This window comes from Chenopodium quinoa, unplaced genomic scaffold (assembly GCF_001683475.1).
Source record: "Chenopodium quinoa cultivar QQ74 unplaced genomic scaffold, ASM168347v1, whole genome shotgun sequence".
Lineage (NCBI taxonomy): Eukaryota > Viridiplantae > Streptophyta > Magnoliopsida > Caryophyllales > Amaranthaceae > Chenopodium > Chenopodium quinoa.
In genome coordinates this window covers 7,379,658-7,402,953 of record NW_018743292.1, presented here as the reverse complement: position 1 = coordinate 7,402,953, position 23,296 = coordinate 7,379,658, and the positions used below count along the sequence as shown (strand labels likewise).

Genomic DNA, 23,296 nt, shown 5'->3' with positions numbered 1-23,296 from the left:
AAAAATCAGTCCAAATTAGCATGCTATAAAAATACAACTCAGTAGGAAAGCCTAGTAAAATATACTGAGAAAAAAATCAGAGGACCAAACACATTCTAATTTGTAAATAAACAAACTAAAATCTGCAAACAAGTCAAGTGTGCGAACAAGAATATCACAATTCTACAGATTTAGCTAAATAGCCTATTAGAGCTCCAATGAGATTGGGCGACGTTCTTATAAACCAGCTTAAATTGACCTCTAAACCTGAGGGTTTTTTTTTTACCCCTTTTGCTACTTTTCTTCTTTTTTTCAGAATGGGAAGAAGAAAAGAAAATAACAAAAGAAGACCAGGTCAAAAGGACATAATCTTAAAATTATAACTATGCTACGTGATCAAAACATGAAATTGGTTCACCAAGTTCCTAGTGCCCTGAAGAAGAAAAATCTTCAATGACACAGTGACTTCAATGGGTAGTTATTATGCAGAGAGCTGAAACACACCTAAGGAAATACAATTAACACATCTCAAGTGAATGGATTAAAACTAAGTACAAGTAGATCCCTGTGTGCAATAAGTTTATTGTATATTAAAAGTTGACACGACTGGTGTTATTGACCTTAAATGCCCCTGTTCTTGAACCTAGCATCTTCCATGGTTGTATCATGGCTTAGATAGTAAGATATGGCTAAACTTGAGCTCTGGCTCCATTAATATTCAAAGCATAATAAGAAAAACAAATGCAACTCGCTTGAGGATACCAAGTAAACACACGCAAATTAATACAATAGGCCAATCCACATCTACTTCCATGAGCACCATTCAAGTAAAAGCAAGCCCAAAAAGAAGTAAATGCTTTTAGTCATTGCTCCAAATCATAGATGCTAATGCTTTTTCCTACAATCAATCAAAAGTTACAGATTTAATATTTGACTTACTGATTCACAAGTCACTCACAATATCTGTGTACACATCTCTGTCACAGCTAATCATATACGTATGTTTTAGTCATTGCTCCTTCCATTTTTCCTGATTACCAAAAACTTTTTTAGCAATTCCTTGCCAGCATCATCGATATTTGGATCAGTGAGTAAGCCCACAAATGACGATATAGTGTGATTATCAGCAGCAAACTCTTTGTTTCTCATTAAGCTGACAAGCTCTAAAGCTCTCCTAACATCCTTTCCATCTATAAATCCTCTCCTAATTGTATTGAAGGTGCATTCATTTGGAAAGCATTTATTGTCCTCCATATTCTTCAATAATTCATCGGCTTTTGCTAGCAACCCTTCTTTACAAAACCCTTTTATCATTATGGTGTAAGCACACACATCATGCAACCCTTTAGCTGTGAGAAAGGAAAAGATGTCCATTTTATATTTTAAGTCCAATCCCTCTTTTCCTCCAAGTTTCATTCCTTTGCTGAAGGATATCATTGTATACATGGTGAACTAAATGCTCAAAAATGTCCCGTGCTTCACCAACCTTGCCATCTTTACAATACATATCAATCAACATGCTGTAGGTCTGAATGTCAGGAGTTATGTTGTTCCTCAACATCTCAGTCAGCATTTCTTGAGCCTCTTTTTGTTTCCCAAAGTTAACATACCTCGAATTAAGGTATTATAGGTGACAACATCAGGGGAAATTCCCTTGACTTTCATCTCCTAGAAAAGGAAGAGAGCCTGAGGTAATAACTGGTCTTTACAGAGACTATCAATGATGGTGTTATAAAATGACATGATTAGGCATAAAATGGCCATAAGACTCCATATTTCTAAGGAGTTTGAGAGCACCGGCATTACCACCGGACCTACAGAGACCTTTGAACATAGAACCATAGGTGACTAATGTGGGTTGGAAGCCAAGCTTGACAATTTTATCCAACAATGGAACGGCTTTCTCAAATTGATTAGAGTGAATGAAGCCGTTGATGAGAGTAGTAAAAGTAACAATATTAGGCTGAAAACCAAGCTTAATAATGCTGGCGAGAACAGAAAACCCCAAATCAACAGAGTTCAAACGACAGTAGCAATTGGCAAGGATGGTAAGGGAGTAATCATTTGGACGAAGACCTTAGAAATGGAGGTGCCTGTAAAGAGAAATGACAGTGGAGAAAGGGGGGTGGGGTTTAATCTTGGACATGGCACTCAATAACATACAGAAATCAATGATAGATGGAAGAGGTCGCATCGATTTCATATGGTGGAAATGGGAAAGGGGGATTTCAACATCAGAAAACCCTAATTTGGATTGTTGTCTAACAAATTTAAGGAACAATTTGGGGTCATCATCAACATCAGCAATAACATGAAACTCAAAATGTTTGGGACGATAAGAGTAAAATCGGGAATGAAATAGCAATGAAAGAGGAGAAATAAGAAAAGAAATAGGTGGATTCGTCATGTTGTAAAATATAGTCACGTGGGATCTCGTTGGATTCGTCTCATAAAATACTTTCATACTATCAACTTTTTATAGTTTTTACTCTTACACAATTATAGATATTTAGCATATAAAATGTGCTTTGGAATGCGTAATTTCATCCTTGTTGCAATATTAATAGAACGGAAGAAGTATTCAGCAATACATTGAATTTTGGAAAATAAAAATTGGGTTTAATAGTTAATACCTTAATTCAGATGACTTTGTAGGTCATAGATTGTACAGTGGCTGGACCATTAATTGTAGGGTGACTGAAATTTTGATAGGAGAAGCACGACATTGAGGAGGCCAACTACTGCTGGTTGGGACTTTTCTTTCGATTTCATTTTGTTGGAGTATGTTTTTTTTACAAAAGCAATAAAAGGAGAAATTCAAGTTTCTTTTGTAGTGTAAAAAATAGTAAAACCGCTATCCAGAGTAGAAGCTTTTATCCTATTAACCGCTACTAAAGATAGTGATTTACCGCTTTTTTTTATTTATTTTTTTAAAAATGCACTCTAAGCTAATGTGGACGGCAAATCTAGGTGCTTCATCTCTTTTCCCAAATTGTATGTATGTCAATTTATTCTTCAATTTTTTCCCGCCTAAACTTTTATTTTTTCTCTTCTAATTTTTTTTCTTTTTTTTGAAAAGCTAAATATTGATTGTAAAGTACTTTTACGGTACATTATCTTAAGGTACATATAACTAATCTTAAGGAAAACAAATATTAACCCTTTTATATATGATCACTTCGTCTAATTACAAAGTCCACTAAATTTTGTTGTAGACATGAATTTCCTTTTGTCTATACGAGTATTATTTTAATTTTTTTAGTTTAGTTTATGTTTTGAGTGATAATGTGACCTGACAATATACACAATTATAAATTCTTTTTTTTTTATTATATCTATGCATTGCACGGGAGCTAATCTAGTCTGTAAATAAGTTTTAACCCAATGCAAATATGTGAATAAGTTTAAAAATAGCGTTAGTTATGTTAATCGTTAGTAATAATATGAGTGAGTAGTAATATCTAATTCTAGCTAAAACCTTTCCAATATATAGCAACATGCTTTTCAGCTTTTGTTATGTCTTAAACATCATACTCCGTATTAAATTGTTTTTGTACTATGTAACCAAAGATGATGGAAATACTCTCTTCATGTTTTGTTAAAGTGTTACATGCACTCGTGTTTTTTCAAGTATTATACTTTTTTTCTCACTCACATTTATTAATTTTCAATAAACTATTAACCTCACTATTTTTCTTTTGCAATTTTTTTAATACTCTATTGAACTCCTAAAACTATGTACCAGTCAAAGTGTACCACTTAAAAATCATGAAGAGAATAATAATGTTGATAACATTTGTTTTGTAGAAAATACAATAGTAAAAAAATTAATCATTAATTTTAAACTTCATTTTTTTTTTACTAAAATACGAAGTATCTTTTTTTTTTCATTAATAAATCTTACATTTCTTTAATTCCCTAAATTGAAAAACCCAGTTATGTAATATATCTCAATTTAGACCTATTGGTCTTTGTAACACGATTATATATTAGTCACAACATTGATTTCTTCTAAGTTGAAACTTGTACTGGATATTAAGAAGCCACCTTCAATCTAGTTTCATTCAAGGAAAAGGAACAGAGGATAATATTATTATTATAAAGGAAATAGCTCACATTTTTTATAAATCAATAATAATAATAAAAAAAAGCAATAACATAGAAGTTGGGCTTAAATAAGGCTTATTACGGTTTAGAGTGGAACTTCATTCATGAAACTCTCCTTGGTTTTAATTTCCTTCATTAATGATTAATATCATCGTGCATTGCATCACTACTCCACAAATTTCAGTTCCTTAGAATGGTGAGGTTACTAAGGAATTTAAACCCTCAAGAGGCATTAAACAAGGGGATCCGATGTCTTTTTATATTTTTGTCCTTTCTCTTGAGCGTCGTCTTCCTATGATAATAGGAAAAAAAATTAATTGAACAAGGTCTTTGGAAATCTATGAAAGAAAATTATTCGCTCTATTTACATGTCTCATATTTTTATGCTGATGATATTTTCCCATTTAGAAGATCTTTCAAAACTAACATTGATGTAATTAACTAATTATGGAAGTTTTGAATGCTTTTGGTGATATCTCCGTATATTAGGAGATATTTAGTGAATTGAAGGAATTCAATTTTCCCTCCAATATTTCTTTTGGTAAATTCCTTGGAGTAGTGATTAGCCCTAACAAATTTTGGTCTCTTAGATAAAACTATGACTAGAATACATGGGTGGTAGTCCAAACTTTTGAACATGGCAATTTGGCAAGTAGGTGTAACTTGGTGAAATATGTGTTTGATTCTTATCCTATTTATCTTATGCAAATTGCAAACTAGTATTCTTGATGATTTGGAATAGCAATGTAGAAAATTTCTATGGAATAAAATTGATAGAACTTGATATTCCTCTAGATTAAATTAGAATAGATTAAACTATTACATTATTAAATCAAACAATCAATGCATAGGTTATGAATTCATAAGCAATTTTGGAAGAAAGAAACTAGATACGAATAATTTTCGTTTACATAAGACTTAAAGATATCATTTTATACCATTTTGTGAACCACATACCTCGTTTAATTTAGAAAATGAAGACTCGATTGTGGGCACTTCATTAATCTAATATAATCCTCCTAATGTTTTAAAAAAAACCTTCAATCTTCTTAAGATTTATTTCATCATCTCTAAAAGGATTTTTTAGAAAATAACACCACAAAATAACACAAAAATTGATTAGAATACCACAAAATAAAAAACTTTTATTATAGCACCAAAAAAAACCTAGAAACATGATTTCACCAACACTTAACGTATTCTTGGATGGAATCCGTTAGTGGGGCCCACAACAGACAGTGTGTGAAGTGATGTGGATCAAGCAGCGTCTGAAAGACTTGGGAATGAAAAATCTTGGTTGCACTTAGATCAAATGTGACAATCAAGTTGCACTTGCTATAGCAGCAAACCCAGTGCACCATGAACACACCAAGCACGTAGACATAGATTGTCATTTCATCAGAGAGAAGACTTTGAACAAGGAAGTTCAGCCTACATATGTTCTTACACCTTAGCAACTAGCAGATGTGTTCACAAAGCTACTCACTACAAAGCAAATGTAGAATCTTCTAAGGAAGCTTGGAGTTCAGAGAAGCTCCTCACTCTCAGCTTGAGGGGGAGTGTTAAGAATGATGAAGAAATCATGCTATGACATGGCAAAGCAGGCAACAAATTATTCTCCTAGGATCATGTGATATGGTAAGGTGTATTTTTTATCCTTTTCTGAGAAACTTCCAGGGTGTGTATGAGGTGTCCTAGGTTAAATGAGATAGCACAGAATTTGATGTGTGCATCCTCATATAAAAAGCTCAGAGAGTCGTTTTCCTGTACACAGAACAATCACTAAAAAAGAAATGAATGAAAGATGATTGCTTGTTGCTGCATTGTTGCTTCACTGTTCTTACAGCATCATTAATCACAATGTTTTCAGCACATCCCTAGGCAATCTCTCTGGCCACATGCATTATTGCTTCACTGTTCTTACAAGCAGGCAGCAAATTTGATGGCTGGAATTGGTTTTGTGCAGTGGCGGAGGTTGTTCCGGGGTTGCTCAGTGCAAATTTGTGGTTGGAGATGTGATGCTACGCGGAGCTGGGGTGATTTTCGGGGAGGGGGAAGAGAGTAAAAGCTGGTTTCGGCGGTTTTGGTGGGGTCTAGAGGTTCCCACGGCTTGGATTAGGCTGTCGGTGCGGCTGGGGAAAGGTGGTGTCGGTGGTGGAGCTGGCTGGGTTTAGGGTTTTTTTCTTTTTTTTTTATTTTTTTATTTTTTTTTTATTTTTTTTAATAAATTTTTTTAAACCAATAGGCATTTGACACATGTCAGTTATGACTCTACTAACGGATTCCATCCATAAATCCGCTACGAGGTGGTGAAATCAAATTTTTAATTTTTTTATGGTCTTATAATAAAAAAAAAATTATTTTTTATTTTATTTTATTTTTGCCGGCTGTATGATAGATGATATTAGCCATCACTCTCATCAGTGGTAGAAGGTTGCGAATTTATGGAGACATATCACAGATAAAGTACTAGTCCTGTATTTTATCTGTAAATAAGTAGGCAGCCGAGCATAGTAAAACTACTAAGCTATAACGAATTTCTGTCTCTGTCGCAAACTAAAAACAACAGTGACAGTGCAAAGTCGCCGAGTACACAATTTCCATACTGCAGACTAGTATACATACATATAATGGTTATTACTGATGATACTTGTTACAGGATACATAACCAGAGAAGGGAAGAACCAGAGAGGCAGAGACTAAGCATAAACCAAAATTTCTTAACATCAGAGGCCGAATACAAATTCTTATAAAAATTCTCAGCTAAAGCCTTATCTGAATCACTAACAGCATAATAAGACTATCAGAGTACACTGGCAAATAAAGTTGTATATGTATCAGTTGCAAACCCTTTGCTTCTCATAGCGTCAACAAGTTCAAAGTTTTGCTGACATACTTGAAAAATAAATAAATAAATAAAATTGTATTGTATTTACATTCATCTAGAGGACATCCAATTTCTGTAGCAATTCAGTGGCACCATTCAACAAACCATATTTACAAAGTCCTTTGATTTTTACTACGAAATGCATCTGGCTGCAAGCACTTAACTGTGAGAGATGAGAAGGAAATCAAAGCTTCACACAAGCCATCAATTACGAAGTATATCTAATGGAAAACTTGAGTGTTGATCCTTGATCTTTAACTTCAGTAGCACCAGAGAGTGCAAGTTAAACATTAGTAAGATCATCCTTTTGTATAGGGAAAAAAAAAATATATATGTACGTATTCAAAGCAAACAATCCATAAATTATTCATTAACAGTCAACAACCAAACTTCATACATCATGAAAAAAACAATCCGAGTAAAAACTAAGTAGATCATTGTGTGCAACAAGTGTAATTACATAAAATGGTTAAATTGACTCCTTTGCAAAGTAAACACGGTTGGTGTCATCGATCTTCAATGTCATGTTCTTGTATTTGTGCCATGGCTTCGATATAGCTATACTTGAGCTCTAGTACCGCTAATATTCAAAGGCAGTTATCAGGTAGTAAGAAAACAAATGCAACTCCACTGGCACATAGAAAGCAAACGCAGCAATTAGATAAAAAATTTACAGGTTGATCCACATTTGCATCATATGTTCCAAATTACAAGTTTTAAGGTCTTTGCCTACAATCAATGAAAACACATTAAATATAAGACTTACTAATTTACAACATTCCCTCCTGATGTTACACATCTCTATCACAGCTGATCATATATACTTTATTCATTGCTACTTCCACCTTTTCTCCTAACTATTGTTCACTCAGTTCTCCAAAAACTTTTTTAGCAAATCCTTGTCTGCATCACCGATATTTGGATCAGCGAGTAAGCCCACAAATGATGATATCGTGTGATTATCAGCAACAAACTCTTTGATTCTCATCAACCTGACAAGCTCTAATGCTCTCCTAATGTCCTTTCCATCAATAAATCCTCTAATAATTGTATTAAAGGTGCATTCATCTGGAAAGCATCCATTGTCCTCCATATTCTTCAGTAATTCATCGGCTTTTGCTAGCAACCCTTATTTGCAAAACCCTTTTATCATCATGTTGTAAGCACATACATCATGCAACCCTTTAGCTGTGAGAAAGGAGAAGATGTGCATCGCTTCACTAAGGCGATTAGCTTCACACAGACCATCCATTAGGGTACAATATGTAATAATATCAGGGACCACTCCAGTAGTCTCCATTTCCTTCATTGTCGCAATTTCCTCATCAATTTGTGCATTCTTACACATGACATCAAGTAATGAGTTTCAAGTTATTACATCTGGCTTTAGTCCATGAGCTTCCATTTCCTTGAAAAATTGATGTGCAAGCTTGAGTTGATTGTCTTTGCACAAGGCATCTATAAGAGTGTTGTACGTGATAACATTAGGGGCTAATTCGTTAAAATGCATCTCTTGGAGCAGACCAAGAGCTTTGTCAATCTTCTTAGACTTGCAATAGCCATTGATTAAGCTGCTGTAAGTAACTACATCAGGTTTGCAACCATTTTCAACCATCAAATCCATAAGCTTTTCTGCCTCATCCATCTCACCACGTAAACAATATCCATCTAACAGAGCACTGTAAGTGATGATATTGGGAAGAAATCCTCTCTCAGTCATGTATTCAAAAATGTCCTGTGGTTGACCAACCTTGCCATCTTTACAATACATATCAATCAACATGTTGTAGGTCTCAATGCTAGGAGTTATGTTGTTCCTCAACATCTCAGTGAGCATTTCTTGAGCCTCCTTCTGTTGCCCCAAAGTGCACAAACCTCGAATTAATGTATTATAGGTGACAACAATAGGGGAGATTCCCTTGACTTTCATCTCCTTGAAAAGGCGGAGAGGCTGAGGTAATAACTGGTCTTTACAGAGACTATCAATGACGGTGCTATAAATGACAACATCAGGCATAAAATGGCCATAAGACTCCATATTTATAAGGAGTTTGAGAGCACCGGCATTATCACCGGACCTACAGAGACCTTTGAACATAGAACCATAGACAACCAAATCAGGTTGGAAGCCAAGCTTGAGAATTTTATCCAACAATGGAACGACTTTCTGAAATTGATTAGAGTGAATGAAGCCATTGATGAGAGTAGTAAAGGTGACAATACTAGGTTGAAAACCAAGCTTAATAATGTTGGCTAGAACAGAAAACCCCAAATCAACAAAGTTCAAACGACAGTAGCAATTAGAAAGGGTGGTAAGGGAATAAAGATCAGGACGAAGACCTAAGAAAAGGAGGTGCCTGTAAAGAGAAATGACAGTGGGGAAAGGGGGGTGGGGTTTAATCTTACACATGGATGAAAAAAGCATATTGAAATCGATAATACCAGGAAGTGGGTGAATCAATTTCATATGATCAAAAAGAGAAAGGGGGGTTTCAACATCAGAAAACCCTAATTTGGATTGTTGTCTAACAAATTTAAGGAACAATTTGGGGTCATCAGCAACATGAGCATTAACATGAAAATCAAAATGTTTGGGACGATAAGAGTAAAATCGGGAATGAAATAGCAATGAAAGAGGAGAAATAAGAAAAGAAAAAGGTGAAAAATTGAAAGACGAAGTGCAGGACGAAAGAGGGAAAAGAGGAGGAAGATTACCTAAAAATGGCGAAGAAGAAGAAGAAGATGCAGAAGCGAGCAAAAGTAGAGCTTTGCTCCTCATCATCAGTTTTCACTCTAATCTTACGAAGTTTTTCCGCAAAACGCCCATACAACACTTGTACTCATAAGTATCTCGCAGCACAATTGCAATGATTTATCAAGTCTTATTCATCTTTTCAATTGAATAATTAGATTAATTTACTCAATTTCAAGTTTTCAACCAACAATGGTAATACGATAAACATGGATCAAGATCAAGAAAGAAGATAGAGTTATAGGAGATATATGATAATATTGATAGTATTTAGGTAGAATTATATTTTAGAGTATCACATGTATATATATACCTTTCTTGTACATTCAAGTTAATGAATCAAGATTATCACAAAGTATTTTCCCTGTGCATAACTTAGCATGGTATCGGAGCGGTTTTTTTTAACCAATTAATTCACCATGACTGGCAAGCTTGAATCAAACTCCCCGTATTATTTGAGGCCGCAAGATAAACCTGTGATTTCATCACCCCCGTTCGGCTTAAACTAGATAATTTCGATGATTGGGCTCACGCCATATTCGTAGCCTTGTCATCGCGGCGTAAGTTTGGTTTTCTTGATGGCTCCATTACTGATGTGGTCTCTCCTGCAACCAAAGATGATTGGGTAACTATACATTGTATGCTAGTCTCATGGCTTATGAATACTATTGATCCAGAGGTTAAGTCTTTGCTTTCAAACTATGACAATGCTAAACGCTTATGGGATGATTTGAATGAACGATTCTGTGTTGTGAATGGACCACGAATTCAACAATTGAAGGCCGAAATTAATCGTTGTGAACAACCAAAAATAATGATGGTTGCGGTTTATTTAGGCAAGCTGAAGGTTTTGAGGGATGATCTAGCAAAGTACGAGCCTCTCATCAGTTATTCTTGTGGCAAGTGTACGTGTGGGGTTAGGAAACAACACGAGCAACGTCGAGAGAACGACAGGCTCTAGCAATTCTTGTTGGGGATGTGCTCCGATTATTACTTGACCCTTCGCTCCAACTTCCTATCGCAAGATCCCCTTCCCTCTTTAAATCGAGCATATCAACAAGTCTCGCAAGAGGAATGTGTTCGTGGTATAGCTCGTGACAAGCAAGGACGAAAAGCAAGAAAAACAGGAGGCTATGGGCTTCGCTATTCGTATGGAGTCCAAGTCTCGGCCACGACTAAGCAGGACTGAGAAGGCAGCAATTGTGTGCTCTCATTGCAACAAAACAAGGCATGATCAAGCCTCTTGTTTTGATCTCCATGGTGTACCAGAGTGGTTTGTGGAGAAGTATGGGGCGGACGCGAAACCGGGTCAAAAAAGGAAGTTCCCTATCACTGGCAAGGGGCGTGGTTCTGGTAAGGCTAACGCTACGACATCCCAAGCACCAACAACAGCAACGGCAACAGCCGGCTTCACTGTTGAGCAATGGCAGTATTTGGTTACGACCTTTGGTACACCTCCTCCTTCCAATAGGTTAAACGGTGAGTGGATTATTGACACCGGCTGTTCACATCATGTTACAAGGAATTTGGAGTGCCTCTGCAATATTAAGTAGTCACCTAATTTTCCCGTTGGACTCCCAGACGGTAAAACAGTGCTTGCTGTGAAGGAGGGTGATGTGCGCCTAACTGATAACATCACTCTCAAAAACGTTCTTTATGTCCCTAAACTGAATTGCAACTTAATTTCAGTTTCTCAAATGATTGATGATTTACGATGTTGTGTCATAACTAACTCTTCTACTTGTGCTATACAGGACCTACAAACGAGGAAGGTGATTGGTACGGGTGATCGTCGGGATGGACTATATTTTTTACGTATGGGTTCAACTGTGCAAGCAATTTCGGTGGACGGTTCTTCTACTTTGGAGCTTTGGCATAACAGATTAGGCCATCCTTCCGAAAAAGTTGTAAAGTGGCTCCCTTTTCTTAGTAACAATACTGGCTGCATTAATAAAGACTGTGTAGTCTGTTTCCGTGCAAAGCAACCTAGGTGTAGTTTTCCTTTAAGTACTAATAAAACGACTCGTATTTTCGAGTTAGTTCATTGTGATCTTTGGGGTCCTTATGAACAAGTTTCTTCTTGTGGTGCTAGATATTTTCTTACTATCGTAGACGATTTTTTACGTGCAGTTTGGGTTTATTTGTTGATTGATAAAAAGGAGGTCTTTCGTATGTTTATGTCCTTTATTGCTATGATAGATTGACAATTTGATCAAAAATTAAAAATTGTACGTAGTGATCATGGTACGGAGTTTAATTACCTAATTGATTATTTTGATGCAAACGACATACTGTTTCAAAAATCATGTGTTGGCACTCCTCAACAAAATGGGAGGGTAGAACGGAAACATAAACACATATTAAATGTGGTTAGAGCTTTGAGATTTCAGGCCGGGTTACCTATTAAATTTTGGGGTGAATTTGTCCAAATCGCAGCTCATGTTATTAATAGAACACCGTCTAGCATCTTAAACAAACGTACTCCGTATGAAGTGTTGTTTGGTCAACCCCCATCGTTTGATACATTACGTGTGTTTGATTCCTTGTGCTTTGCTCATAATCAACGTGCAAAGGGGGATAAATTTGCTAGTCGGTCTCGAAAGTGTGTTTTTGCTGGCTATCCATTTGTTGGCTCTAAAGGGTGGCGTCTCTATGATTTGGACTCCCACAAATTTTTTGTTTCCCGTGATGTACGGTTCTTTGAGAATGTTTTCCCATATCTGCAATCGAAGGTAACTAATTTTGTGCCAAACAATGACAATCCTACTGTGGAACCAATTTCGGATTTTTGTGATTATGGAGAATATGAAGCCGACCAGTTGGATCCTCCCACTGCCACGGGATCTACTGCTGGGCAGCCTACTCCGCAGCCTGGCTGTGGCGGTGAGCAGCCCCCCACAGGTAGCCCGCGGCCACTGCTGCCTTCCCAGGACAGCAGCACGCACACTACCCAGCCCACACAGCAGCCAAGTGCCGAGGTCACTGCGCTTGCTAATGAGTATGTACACCCGGAAACTGGTAGCACTAATCACGACAATTTGGGTCGTGGTCAGAGGGAAAAAATTCCCAACAGTAGGTATCGTGATTTTGTAACTCATACGGTCCTCAAGAATAGTCCATCTCCCGATCCACCATTACACGCATCTTCCTCAGGTACGCCCTATCCTATAGCCCATTATGTTAGTTGTGACAAATTTTCTGCAAAACATCGTAATTTCATTACAGCTATTACAGCAGGGAAGGAACCTAGATCCTTCAAAGAGGCAATTACAGACGCAGGTTGGTGCCAAGCTATGCAAGATGAAATACGTGCCCTCGAAAACAATGGCACGTGGGTCATGGAGCGTCCTCCACCCGGTAAGAAAGCTTTAGGCAACAAGTGGGTATACAAGATCAAACACAAGTCTGATGGTAGTATTGAAAGGCTAAAGGCTCGCTTAGTAGTTTTTTGGCAACCATCAGGTTGAGGGGATTGATTATGATGAAACGTTTGCACCTGTGGCAAAGATGGTTATAGTTTATTCTAGCCATAGCAGTTGCAAAGAATTGGGAGATCCATCAAATGGATGTCCATAACGCATTTTTGCATGGTGACCTCGATGAAGAGGTGTATATGAAGCTTCCACTGGGATTTAATTCAGAATATTCCGGCATGGTGTGTCGTTTGAAGAAGTCTCTATACGGGCTCAAACAAGCTCCATGATGTTGGTTTGCTAAATTGGTAACCGCTTTAAAACGGTATGGTTTTGTTCAATCATACTCAGATTATTCTTTGTTTACATACACTAATGGTACAGTTCAGTTGAATATCTTAGTGTATGTGGATGACTTAGTAATTTCGGGGAATAATTCTAAGTCTATAAACTTGTTTAAAGCTTACCTACACTCGTGTTTCCACATGAAAGATCTTGGAGTGTTGAAGTACTTTCTAGGTATCGAGGTGGCCCGTAGCTCGACAGGCCTATTTTTATCACAACGAAAGTATGCGTTGGATATTGTCACATGATAATATTGATAGTATTTAGCTAGAATTATCTCTTAGAGTATCACATGTATATATATACCTTTCTTGTACATTCAAGTTAATGAATCAAGATTATCATAAAGTATTTCCGCTGTGCATAACTTTGCAAATGGACTTTTAATTATACTTCCTCCGTTCTATTAATATTGCAACAATGGACTTTTTGCACTATTCATCACTCTTGTTTGACCGTATAATATGATTTATACTTTAAGTAAAATATAGTCAGGTGGGATCTTGTTAGATTCGCCTCATAAAATACTTTCACACGATCAACTTTTTATAATTTTTACTCTTACACAATTATAGAATGGAAGAAGTATTCAACAATACATTGAATTTTTGAAAATAAAAATTGGGGTTTAATACCTGAATTCAGATGAATTTGCAGGTCATAGATTATACAGTGGCCGGACCATCAATTGTAGGGTGACTGGAATTTTGACAAGAGAAGCACGACAGTGAGGAGGCCAACTCCTGCATCGGCCAGCCGGTTGGGACTTTTCTTTCAATTTCTTTTTGTTGGAGTACGTTTTTTTACAAAAGTAGTAAAAGGAGAAATTCAAGTTTCTTTTGTAGTGTAAAAAATAGTAAAACCACTATCCAGAGTAGCAGTTTTTATCCTATTAACCGCTACTAAAGATAGTGGTTTACCGCTTTATTTTTTTTAAATGCACTCTAAGCTGATGTGGACGGCAAATCTAGGTGCATCATCTCTTTTCCCAAATTGTATGTATGTCAATTTCTTCAATTTTTTTCCCGCCTAAACTTTTCTTTTTTTTCTTTTTTTGAAAAGCTAAATATTGATTATAAATTACTTTTATACAGTACATTATCTTAAGGTACAGCTAATCTTAAGGAAAGCAAGTATTAACCCTTTATATATATGATCACTTCGTCTAATTACAAAGTCCACTAAATTTTGTTGTAGACATGAATTTCTTTTGTCTATACAAGTATTATTTTAATTTTTGTAGTTTAGTTTATGTTTTGAGTGATAAGGTGACTTGACAATATACACAATTATAAATTCTTTTTTATTATATCTATGCATCGCACGGGAGCTAATCTAGTCTATAAATAAGTTTTAACCCAGAGCAAATATGTGAATAAGTTTATAAATAGCCTTAGTTATGTTAATCGTTAGTAATAATATGAATGAGTAGTAATATCTAATTCTAGCTATAACCTTTCCAATAAATAGTAACATGCTTTTCAGCTTTTGTTATGTCTTCAACATCCTACTCCGTATTAAATTGTTTTTGTACTACGTAACCAAAGATGATGGAAAATACTCTCTTCATGTTTTTTTAAAGTGTTACATGCACTCGTGTTTTTTCAAGCATTATACTTTTTTTCTCACTCATATTTATTACTTTTCAATAAACTATTAACCTCACTGTTTTTCTTTTGCAATTTTTTAATACTCTATTGAACTCCTAAAACTATGTACCAGTCAAAGTATACCACTTAAAAAATCAATAAGGGAATAATAATGTTGATAATATTTGTTTTGTAGAAAATACAATAGTAAAAAAATTAATCATTAATTTTAAACTTCAGTTTTTTAACTAAAAAAAATCTTACATTTCTTTAATTCCTTGAATTGAAAAACCCAATTTATGTAATATATCTCAAGTTAGATCTATTGGTCTTTGTAACACGATTATATATATATATTAGTCACAACATTGATTTCTTCTAAGTTGAAACTTGTACTGGTTATTAAGAAGCCACCTTCAATCTAGTTTCATTCAAGGAAAAGGAACAGAGGATAATACTATTATTATAAAGGAAATAGCTCACATTTTTTATAAAGCAATAATAAAAAAAAAAACAATAACATAGAAGTCGGGCTTAAATAAGGCTTATTACAGTTTAGAGTGGAATTTCATTCATGAAACTCTCCTTGGTTTTAATTATCCTTCATCAATGATTAATATCATCGTGCATTGCATCACTACTCCACAAATTTCAGTTCCTTAGAATGGTGAGATTACTAAGGAATTTAAATCCTCAAGAGGCATCAAATTAAACAAGGGGATCCGATGTCTTCTTATATTTTTGTCCTTTGTCTCGAGCATCGTCTTTCTATGATAATAGGAAAAAATAATAATTGAACAAGGTCTTTGGAAATCTATGAAAATTACTCGCTCTATTTACATGTCTCATCTTTTTATGCTGATGATATTTTCCTCTAGATTAAACTATTACAGTTTAAATCAAACAATCAATGCATAGGTTATGAATTCATAAGCAATTTTGGAATCAGAAAGAAACTAGATACGAATAATTTTCGTTTATATAAGACTTAAAGATACCATTTTATACCATTTTGTGAACCACATACCTCGTTTAATTTAGAAAATGAAGACTCGATTGTTGGCACTTCATTAATCTAATTCAATCCTCCTAATGTTTTAAAAAAAAACTTCAATCCTCTTAAGATTTATTTCATCATCTCTAAAAGGATTTTTTAGAAAATAACACCACAAAATAACACAAAATTTGATTTGAACACCACAAATAAATAACTTTTATTATAACACCACAAAAAAAATCCAAAAAATTGATTTCACCACCACTTAATGTATTCTTGGATAGAATCCGTTAGTGGGGCCCACAACAGACACGTGTCACTAAACTATTGGTTTAAAAATTAATAAAAAAATATAAAAAAAAGAAAAAGAAAAAAAACCCTAAACAACCTAACCCAGCCAACGGCACCACCTGTCCCCCACCAAAACAGGCGAAACCCACCGCAAATCACCACATCCCTCAGCAACAACAACTTCACCGTTGAAACCCCAACCAATTCGAAACCTCAACCGCCGAATTGAAACCCCAGCACCTTCAAACCACTACAAACACCAACACAATCACAATCAAATCGAACCCCATCACCTTCGAACCACCGCAAATACCAACCATAATCCACCGGATCGGTGCGAATCGGTATTTGCGGTGGTTTAAAGGGGTGGGAATTGGTTTTGTGCAGTGGCGGAGGTTGTTGCGGGGTTGCTTGGTGCGAATTTGTGGTTGGAGATGTGACGCTACGCGGAGTTGGTGTAATTTTCGGGGAGGGGGAAGAGAGTAAGGGCTGGTTTCGGCGGTTTTGGTGGGGGCTAGAGGTTCCGACGACTTGGATTAGGCTGTCAGTGCGGCTGGGGAAAGGTGGTGCCGGTGGTAGAGCTAGCTGGGTTTGGGTTTAGGGTTTTATCTTTTTTAATTTATCTTTTTATTTTTTTTAATAAATTTTTTTAAACCAATAGGCATTTTACACATGTTAGTTATGACTCCACCAACGGATTCCATCCATAAATCCGCTACGAGGGGGTGAAATCAAATTTTTAATTTTTTTATGGTCTTATAATAATTTATTTTTTTTAATTTTATTTCTACCGGCTGTATGATAGATGATATTAGCCATCACTCTCATCAGTGGTAGAATGCTGCGAATTTATGGAGTCATATCACAGATAAAGTACTAGTCCTGTATTTTATCAATAAATAAGTAGGCAACCGAGCATAGTAAAACTACTAAGCTGTAACGAATTTCTGTCTCTGTCCCATTATTTTTTTCAACATGAGCAAACTAAAAACAACAGTGACAGTGCAAAGTCGCCGAGTACACATCTTCCATACTGCAGACTAGTATACATACATATAATGGAGTATGCAAAGCTCGCTTGACCATAGCACTATAGGAAACAAGCCAAAGAAAGGTTATTACTGATGATACTTGTTACAGGATACATAACTAGAGAAGGGAAGAACCAGAGAGGCAGAGACCAAGCATAAACCAAAATTTCTTATCAGAGGCCGAATACAAATTCTTGTAAAAATTCTCAGCTAAAGCCTTATCTGAATCATTAACAGCATAATCAGACTATCAGAGTACACTGGCATATAAAGTTGTATATGTATCAGTTGCAGACCCTTTGCTTCTCATAGCGCCAATAAGTTCAAATTCTTGCTGACATACTTGAAAAAAAAGTAAAAAAAAAAATTGTATTGTATTTACATTCATCTAGAGGACATCCAATTTCTGTAGCAATTCAGTGGCACCATTCAACAAACCATATTTACAAAGTCCTTTGATTTTTACTACGAAATGCATCTGGCTGCAAGCACTTAACTGTGAGAGATGAGAAGGAAATCAAAGCTTCACACAAGCCATCAATTACGAAGTATATCTAATGGAAGTCTTGAGTGTTGATCCTTGATCTTTAACTTCAGTAGCACCAGGGAGTGCAAGTTAAGCATTAGTAAGATCATCCTTTTGTATAGGGAAAAAAATATATGTACGTATTCAAAGCAAACAATCCATGAATTATTCATTAACAGTCAACAGCCAAACTTCATACATCATGAAAAAAACAATCTGAGTAAAAACTAAGTAGATCATTGTGTGCAACAAGTGTAATTATTACATAAAATGGTTAAATTGACTCCTTTGCAAAGTAAACACGGTTGGTGTCATCGATCTTCAATGTCATGTTCTTGTATTTGTGCCATGGCTTAGATATAGCTATACTTGAGCTCTAGTACCGCTAATATTCAAAGGCAGTTATCAGGTAGTAAGAAAACATATGCAACTCCACTGGCAGATAGAAAGCAAACGCAACAATTAGATAAAAAATTTACAGGTTATCCACATTTGCCTATGTTCCAAATTACAAGTGTTAAGGTCTTTGCCTACAATCAATCAAAACACACTAAATATAAGAATTACTAATTTACAACATTCCCTCCTGATGTTACACATCTCTATCACGCCTGATCATATATACTTTATTCATTGCTACTTCCACCTTTTCTCCTAACTATTGCTCACTCAGTTCTCAAAAAACATTTTTAGCAAATCCTTGTCTGCATCACCGATATTTGGATCAGCGAGTAAGCCCACAAATGATGATATCGTGTGATTATCAGCAACAAACTCTTTGATTCTCATCAACCTGACAAGCTCTAATGCTCTCCTAACATCCTTGCCATCAAGAAACCCTCTAATAATTGTATTGAAGGTGCATTCATTTGGAAGGCATCCATTGTCCTCCATATTCTTCAATAATTCATCGGCCTTAGCTAGCAACCCATCTTTACAAAACCCTTTTATCATTATGGTGTAAACACGGACATCGTGCAGCCCTTTAGCTGTGAGAAAGGAGAAGACATCCACCGCTTCTCTAAGGCGGTTAGCTTCACACAGACCATTCATTAAGATACTGTATGTAATAATATCAGGGACCATTCCAGTGCTCTCCATTTCCTTCACTGTTGCAACTGCCTTATCTATTTGTGAATTCCTACACATGCCGTCAAGGAATGAATTCCAAGTTATTATATCTGGTTTCAGTCTATGAGCTTCCATTTCCTTGAAAAACTGGTGTGCAAGCTTGAGCTGATTGTCTTTGCACAAGGCATCTATAAGAGTGTTGTACGTGATAACATTAGGGGCTAATTCGTTAAAATGCATCTCTTGGAGTAGACCAAGAGCTCTGTCAATCCTTTTAGACTTGCAATAGCCATTGATTAAGCTGCTGTAAGTAACTACATCAGGTTTGCAACCATTTTCAACCATCAAATCCATAAGCTTTTCTGCCTCATCCATCTCACCACGTAAACAATATCCATCTAACAGAGCACTGTAAGTGATGATATCGGGAACAAATCCTCTCTCAGTCATGTGAACAAAAATGTCCCGTGCTTCACCAACCTTGCCATCTTTACAATACATATCAATCAACATGCTGTAGGTCTGAATGTCAGGAGTTATGTTGTTCCTCAACATCTCAGTCAGCATTTCTTGAGCCTCTTTCTGTTGTCCCAAAGTTAACATACCTCGAATTAAGGTAGTATAGGTGACAACATTAGGGGAAATTCCCTTGACTTTCATCTCCTTGAAAAGGCGGAGAGCCTGAGGTAATAACTGGTCTTTACAGAGACTATCAATGATGGTGCTATAAATGACAACATTAGGCAAACAATGTCCATAAGATTCCATGTTTCTGAGGAGTTTGAGAGCACCGGCATTATCACCGGACCTACAGAGACCTTTGAACATAGAACCATAGGTGACTAATGTGGGTTGGAAGCCAAGCTTGACAATTTTATCCAACAATGGAACGGCTTTCTCAAATTGATTAGAGTGAATGAAGCCGTTGATGAGAGTAGTAAAGGTGACAATATTAGGTTGAAAACCAAGTTTAATAATGTTGGCGAGAACAGAGAACCCCAAATCAACAAAGTTCAAACGACAGTAGCAATTAGCAAGGATGTTAAGGGAGTAAATATTTGGACGAAGACCTAAGAAAAGGAGCTGCCTGTAAAGAGAAATGACAGTGGAGAAAGGGGGATGGGGTTTAATCTTGGACATGGCACTCAATAACATACAGAAATCAATGATAGATGGAAGAGGTCGCATCGATTTCATATGGTGGAAATGGGAAAGGGGGATTTCAACATTAGTAAACCCTAATTTGGATTGTTGTCTAACAAATTTGAGAAACAATTTGGGGTCGTCATCATCAACATCAACATCAACATCAACAACAAGAAATTTAGAGCAATTGGAATAACAACGAAATCCAAGTAGAGAGGTGAAGAAATTATAATAAGAATTGCAGTGAAGAAGATTACCAGATTTAGTCGCCATCTTTTCATTGCTCAGTTTTAGGGATTGAAGCCTTATTTCGTGTATGTTTTCTCCATTGTCATAAAAAAAAATAAACTATTATAGTCATCTAAGATCAACATCCATTTCACTCCATTTCCTCACGGATCCTTGCCCTCAAAGTTTTTTTTTTTTCCTATCTTTCTTCTGCTGTTAAGAGAGCCACAGGGACGGAAAGATGAAAATTTGAAAGGAAGCTCTAACCACTTTAGATATCCTCACTCTCTCAAAATGTCTCTAATGGGAACCAAACACACATCTTCAAGGTTAAAAGATGCAATCTTTCCCATTAGAAAAGATAACTTAAAAAGAAAAGAACATATCTGTAACACGTGATACGTAACAACCACTGAAACGATGGTAGTAATTTCTTTAGTCCCAACTGGTTTTTGAACATTCTCGGTAGTTGTAATGACTACTTATCAAAATTATCATATCTTTCGAAACTACAAAATTCACCCTCTAAGAAGTGACGACTACTTTATCTGTCATTTATTGTTTACTCCGTTTAACTTTTCACAATACTAAAAAAAAAACTTAAAATATAAATATTTCCAATTCTATATGCATAAAGTTAATTTTTTTTTCTTTTTTTTGGTACAAATGGTAACAGATCTAATAAAATCTCACTCGACATTCACTAGTAGAATAACACAAATGCGCACCGGTTCAAAACCCCCAATCGCACCGGTTTTGAACCGGTTTAGATTTGAGCGATGCCAAAAAAAAAAATTTAGCACCGATTCAAAACCGGTGGCAATTCTTAGTTTTAGCACCGGTTAATCAGTGCGAATTAATATTTTTGGCATCGGTTAACCGGTGCTAAAAAACATTGCCGCGGTTTTTTTTTTGGTATTAATTACAATTGGCACCGGTTCTATTCAAAATCGGTGCCCTTAATGCCCCCAAAAAAAAACAACTGGCATCGGTTCGGTTCAAAATCGGTGCCCTTAATAATGCCCCAGAAAAATAAAAATAATTTTTTTTTTTTGCATTTTTTTCACTTAAATTGATATATAAACACTAACATATATATAAAGTTACATATTTTCATTAAAAAGGCTGTAATATTACAATTTTTGTCCAAAAAAATAAAATAAAATAAAATAAAATACAAGGTTACACACAAATAAAATAAAATAAAATACAAGGTTACACCCGTTTTTCAGCAACAACCCGTTTTCAGCAACAGCCAGTTCTCAGCAACAAAATCTAGCAACATTAATAACATCAACTCCTTCATCATCTTTAACAACACCCCATTCTGAAGAAAAAAAAAATTAAAGCAGGAGACTTGTAAAAAAAAATAGCCATGTTTACGGAATACCTTGACGGGTTTTTTAGCATCAAGATGATGTTTTAGGATGAGGAGGAGCTACTCACAGCAATGTACCACTCAACATCACCAGAAACACAAGAAAATAATTCATCAGAAGAAGATTCCCATGATTCTGATGACGAGTTTTTCAACATCGATATGGTTTTACAAGATGAAAGGATTTTATGGCAGCAACAGAAAACACAACACAAGGCAACTTTAATTCATCACAACAAAACATTCAAACAGAAGTGGATGTCCAAAAAAATTGGCAAGTGCGGGCAAAAACCAATAGAATAAACAGCTGAATTCTTACGGCCAATGCCATTGAACCTCAGAACAACGGAGGCTAGATAGGCTGCTGCCCTAAAGATACCATGTTCAAGATTTCATTTTGTATACAAGCAAGTAGCAAAGAAGGCTAGTGAAAACCGGCCAGCAGACACAATAGAATCTAAGGCGACACAGAATGTGAACAGAGATGAAATTAGAAAAATGCTCATGAATGAAGTCATTCCATCCATCAAATGCAAGTGGCTAGAGAGTTTGCCTAGGGATGTGCTCATACAATGGGACAATGCAAGGCCCCATCAAGTCCCTACTAACTGGGAATTCAAGGCAGCCACTGAAGATAGGGGGTTCAACATACAATTTGTTTATCAGCCCCCACAATCACCCGACTTAAATGTGTTGGATTTGGGACTCTTTTGAGCTATACAATCGATTTAACATCATGCATTCCCCCAAAACTTAGATGAATTAGTAGAGAGGGTGAAGGTGGCATATGATGAATTTCATCCTAGTGTAAACAAATACACTTGGATCACATTACAAATGTGCATGGTTGAAATTTTAAAAGTCGAAGGGGGGGAACAAGTACAAGATCCCACACATTGGGAAACAGAGACTAGAAAGGATTGGTTTGCTCCCGGAACAAGTAGAGGTCAGTTAACAAGTAATTGACCAAGCATTTAATTACCTCGACAACAATTTCATTCACACAACTCAAGACCAACATGGCACAACAGAGTTTGAGGTGGATGCAGATTAGGTAAAGAAAGGCAAATCATGTATGCTCAACTGCCACACATAACCAACAAGCAACATTTGTAATAGGACTCATTTATTAAAAACATGTTGGTTAGGTGTACTTTTGTATTTTGGCTTTTGTTTTAGGGCAGTCTTGTTAGAAAACTTTTGTAGTTAGACTCATTTGTAACACAATGTTTGTTCAATGGAATGAAGTCTTTCTCAATCAATTTTATTTTATGGTATGAATCCATCAGGGGTTTTTTTTCATCCAAAAACTTCTCAAACTGTGTTACTCAACGGACGACCCGGAGCAAATCATAATGAGAAGTTGTACGATGAAAGTGAGTCCCTTCATCATATGGATTATCCTAGTGTAACTATTTACGGCCAAGGGACTCAACGCATTATGATATCTATAACACACATCATGTCTGCTCAAAGAGGTTCATTAGGCACATTAATTGAACACATGCTCATCATTCATAACAATAACAATCCCCTTACATGCAATAATCCAGCAA

The 23,296-nt window shown here is 35.9% G+C and overlaps 1 protein-coding gene and 1 pseudogene across 1 annotated transcript; both read right to left on the bottom strand.

Annotated features, from left to right (window-relative positions):
• Positions 1–7,841: 7,841 nt before the first annotated feature.
• LOC110736043 lies at positions 7,842–9,744 on the bottom strand (annotated as a pseudogene).
• An 8,616-nt stretch (positions 9,745–18,360) lies between these two features.
• Positions 18,361–20,917, bottom strand: LOC110736770 (putative pentatricopeptide repeat-containing protein At1g12700, mitochondrial). The gene has a single exon (XM_021917072.1). It carries the CDS (start codon positions 20,405–20,407, stop codon positions 18,587–18,589), a length of 1,821 nt encoding a protein of 606 aa, XP_021772764.1. The 5' UTR covers positions 20,408–20,917; the 3' UTR covers positions 18,361–18,586.
• Between the last annotated feature and the right edge of the window lie 2,379 nt (positions 20,918–23,296).

Bases quoted from the DNA above. Each gene is read 5' to 3' on its own strand.
- LOC110736770 (XM_021917072.1), bottom strand. From the start codon at position 20,407: ATGGCGACTAAATCTGGTAATCTTCTTCACTGCAATTCTTATTATAAT.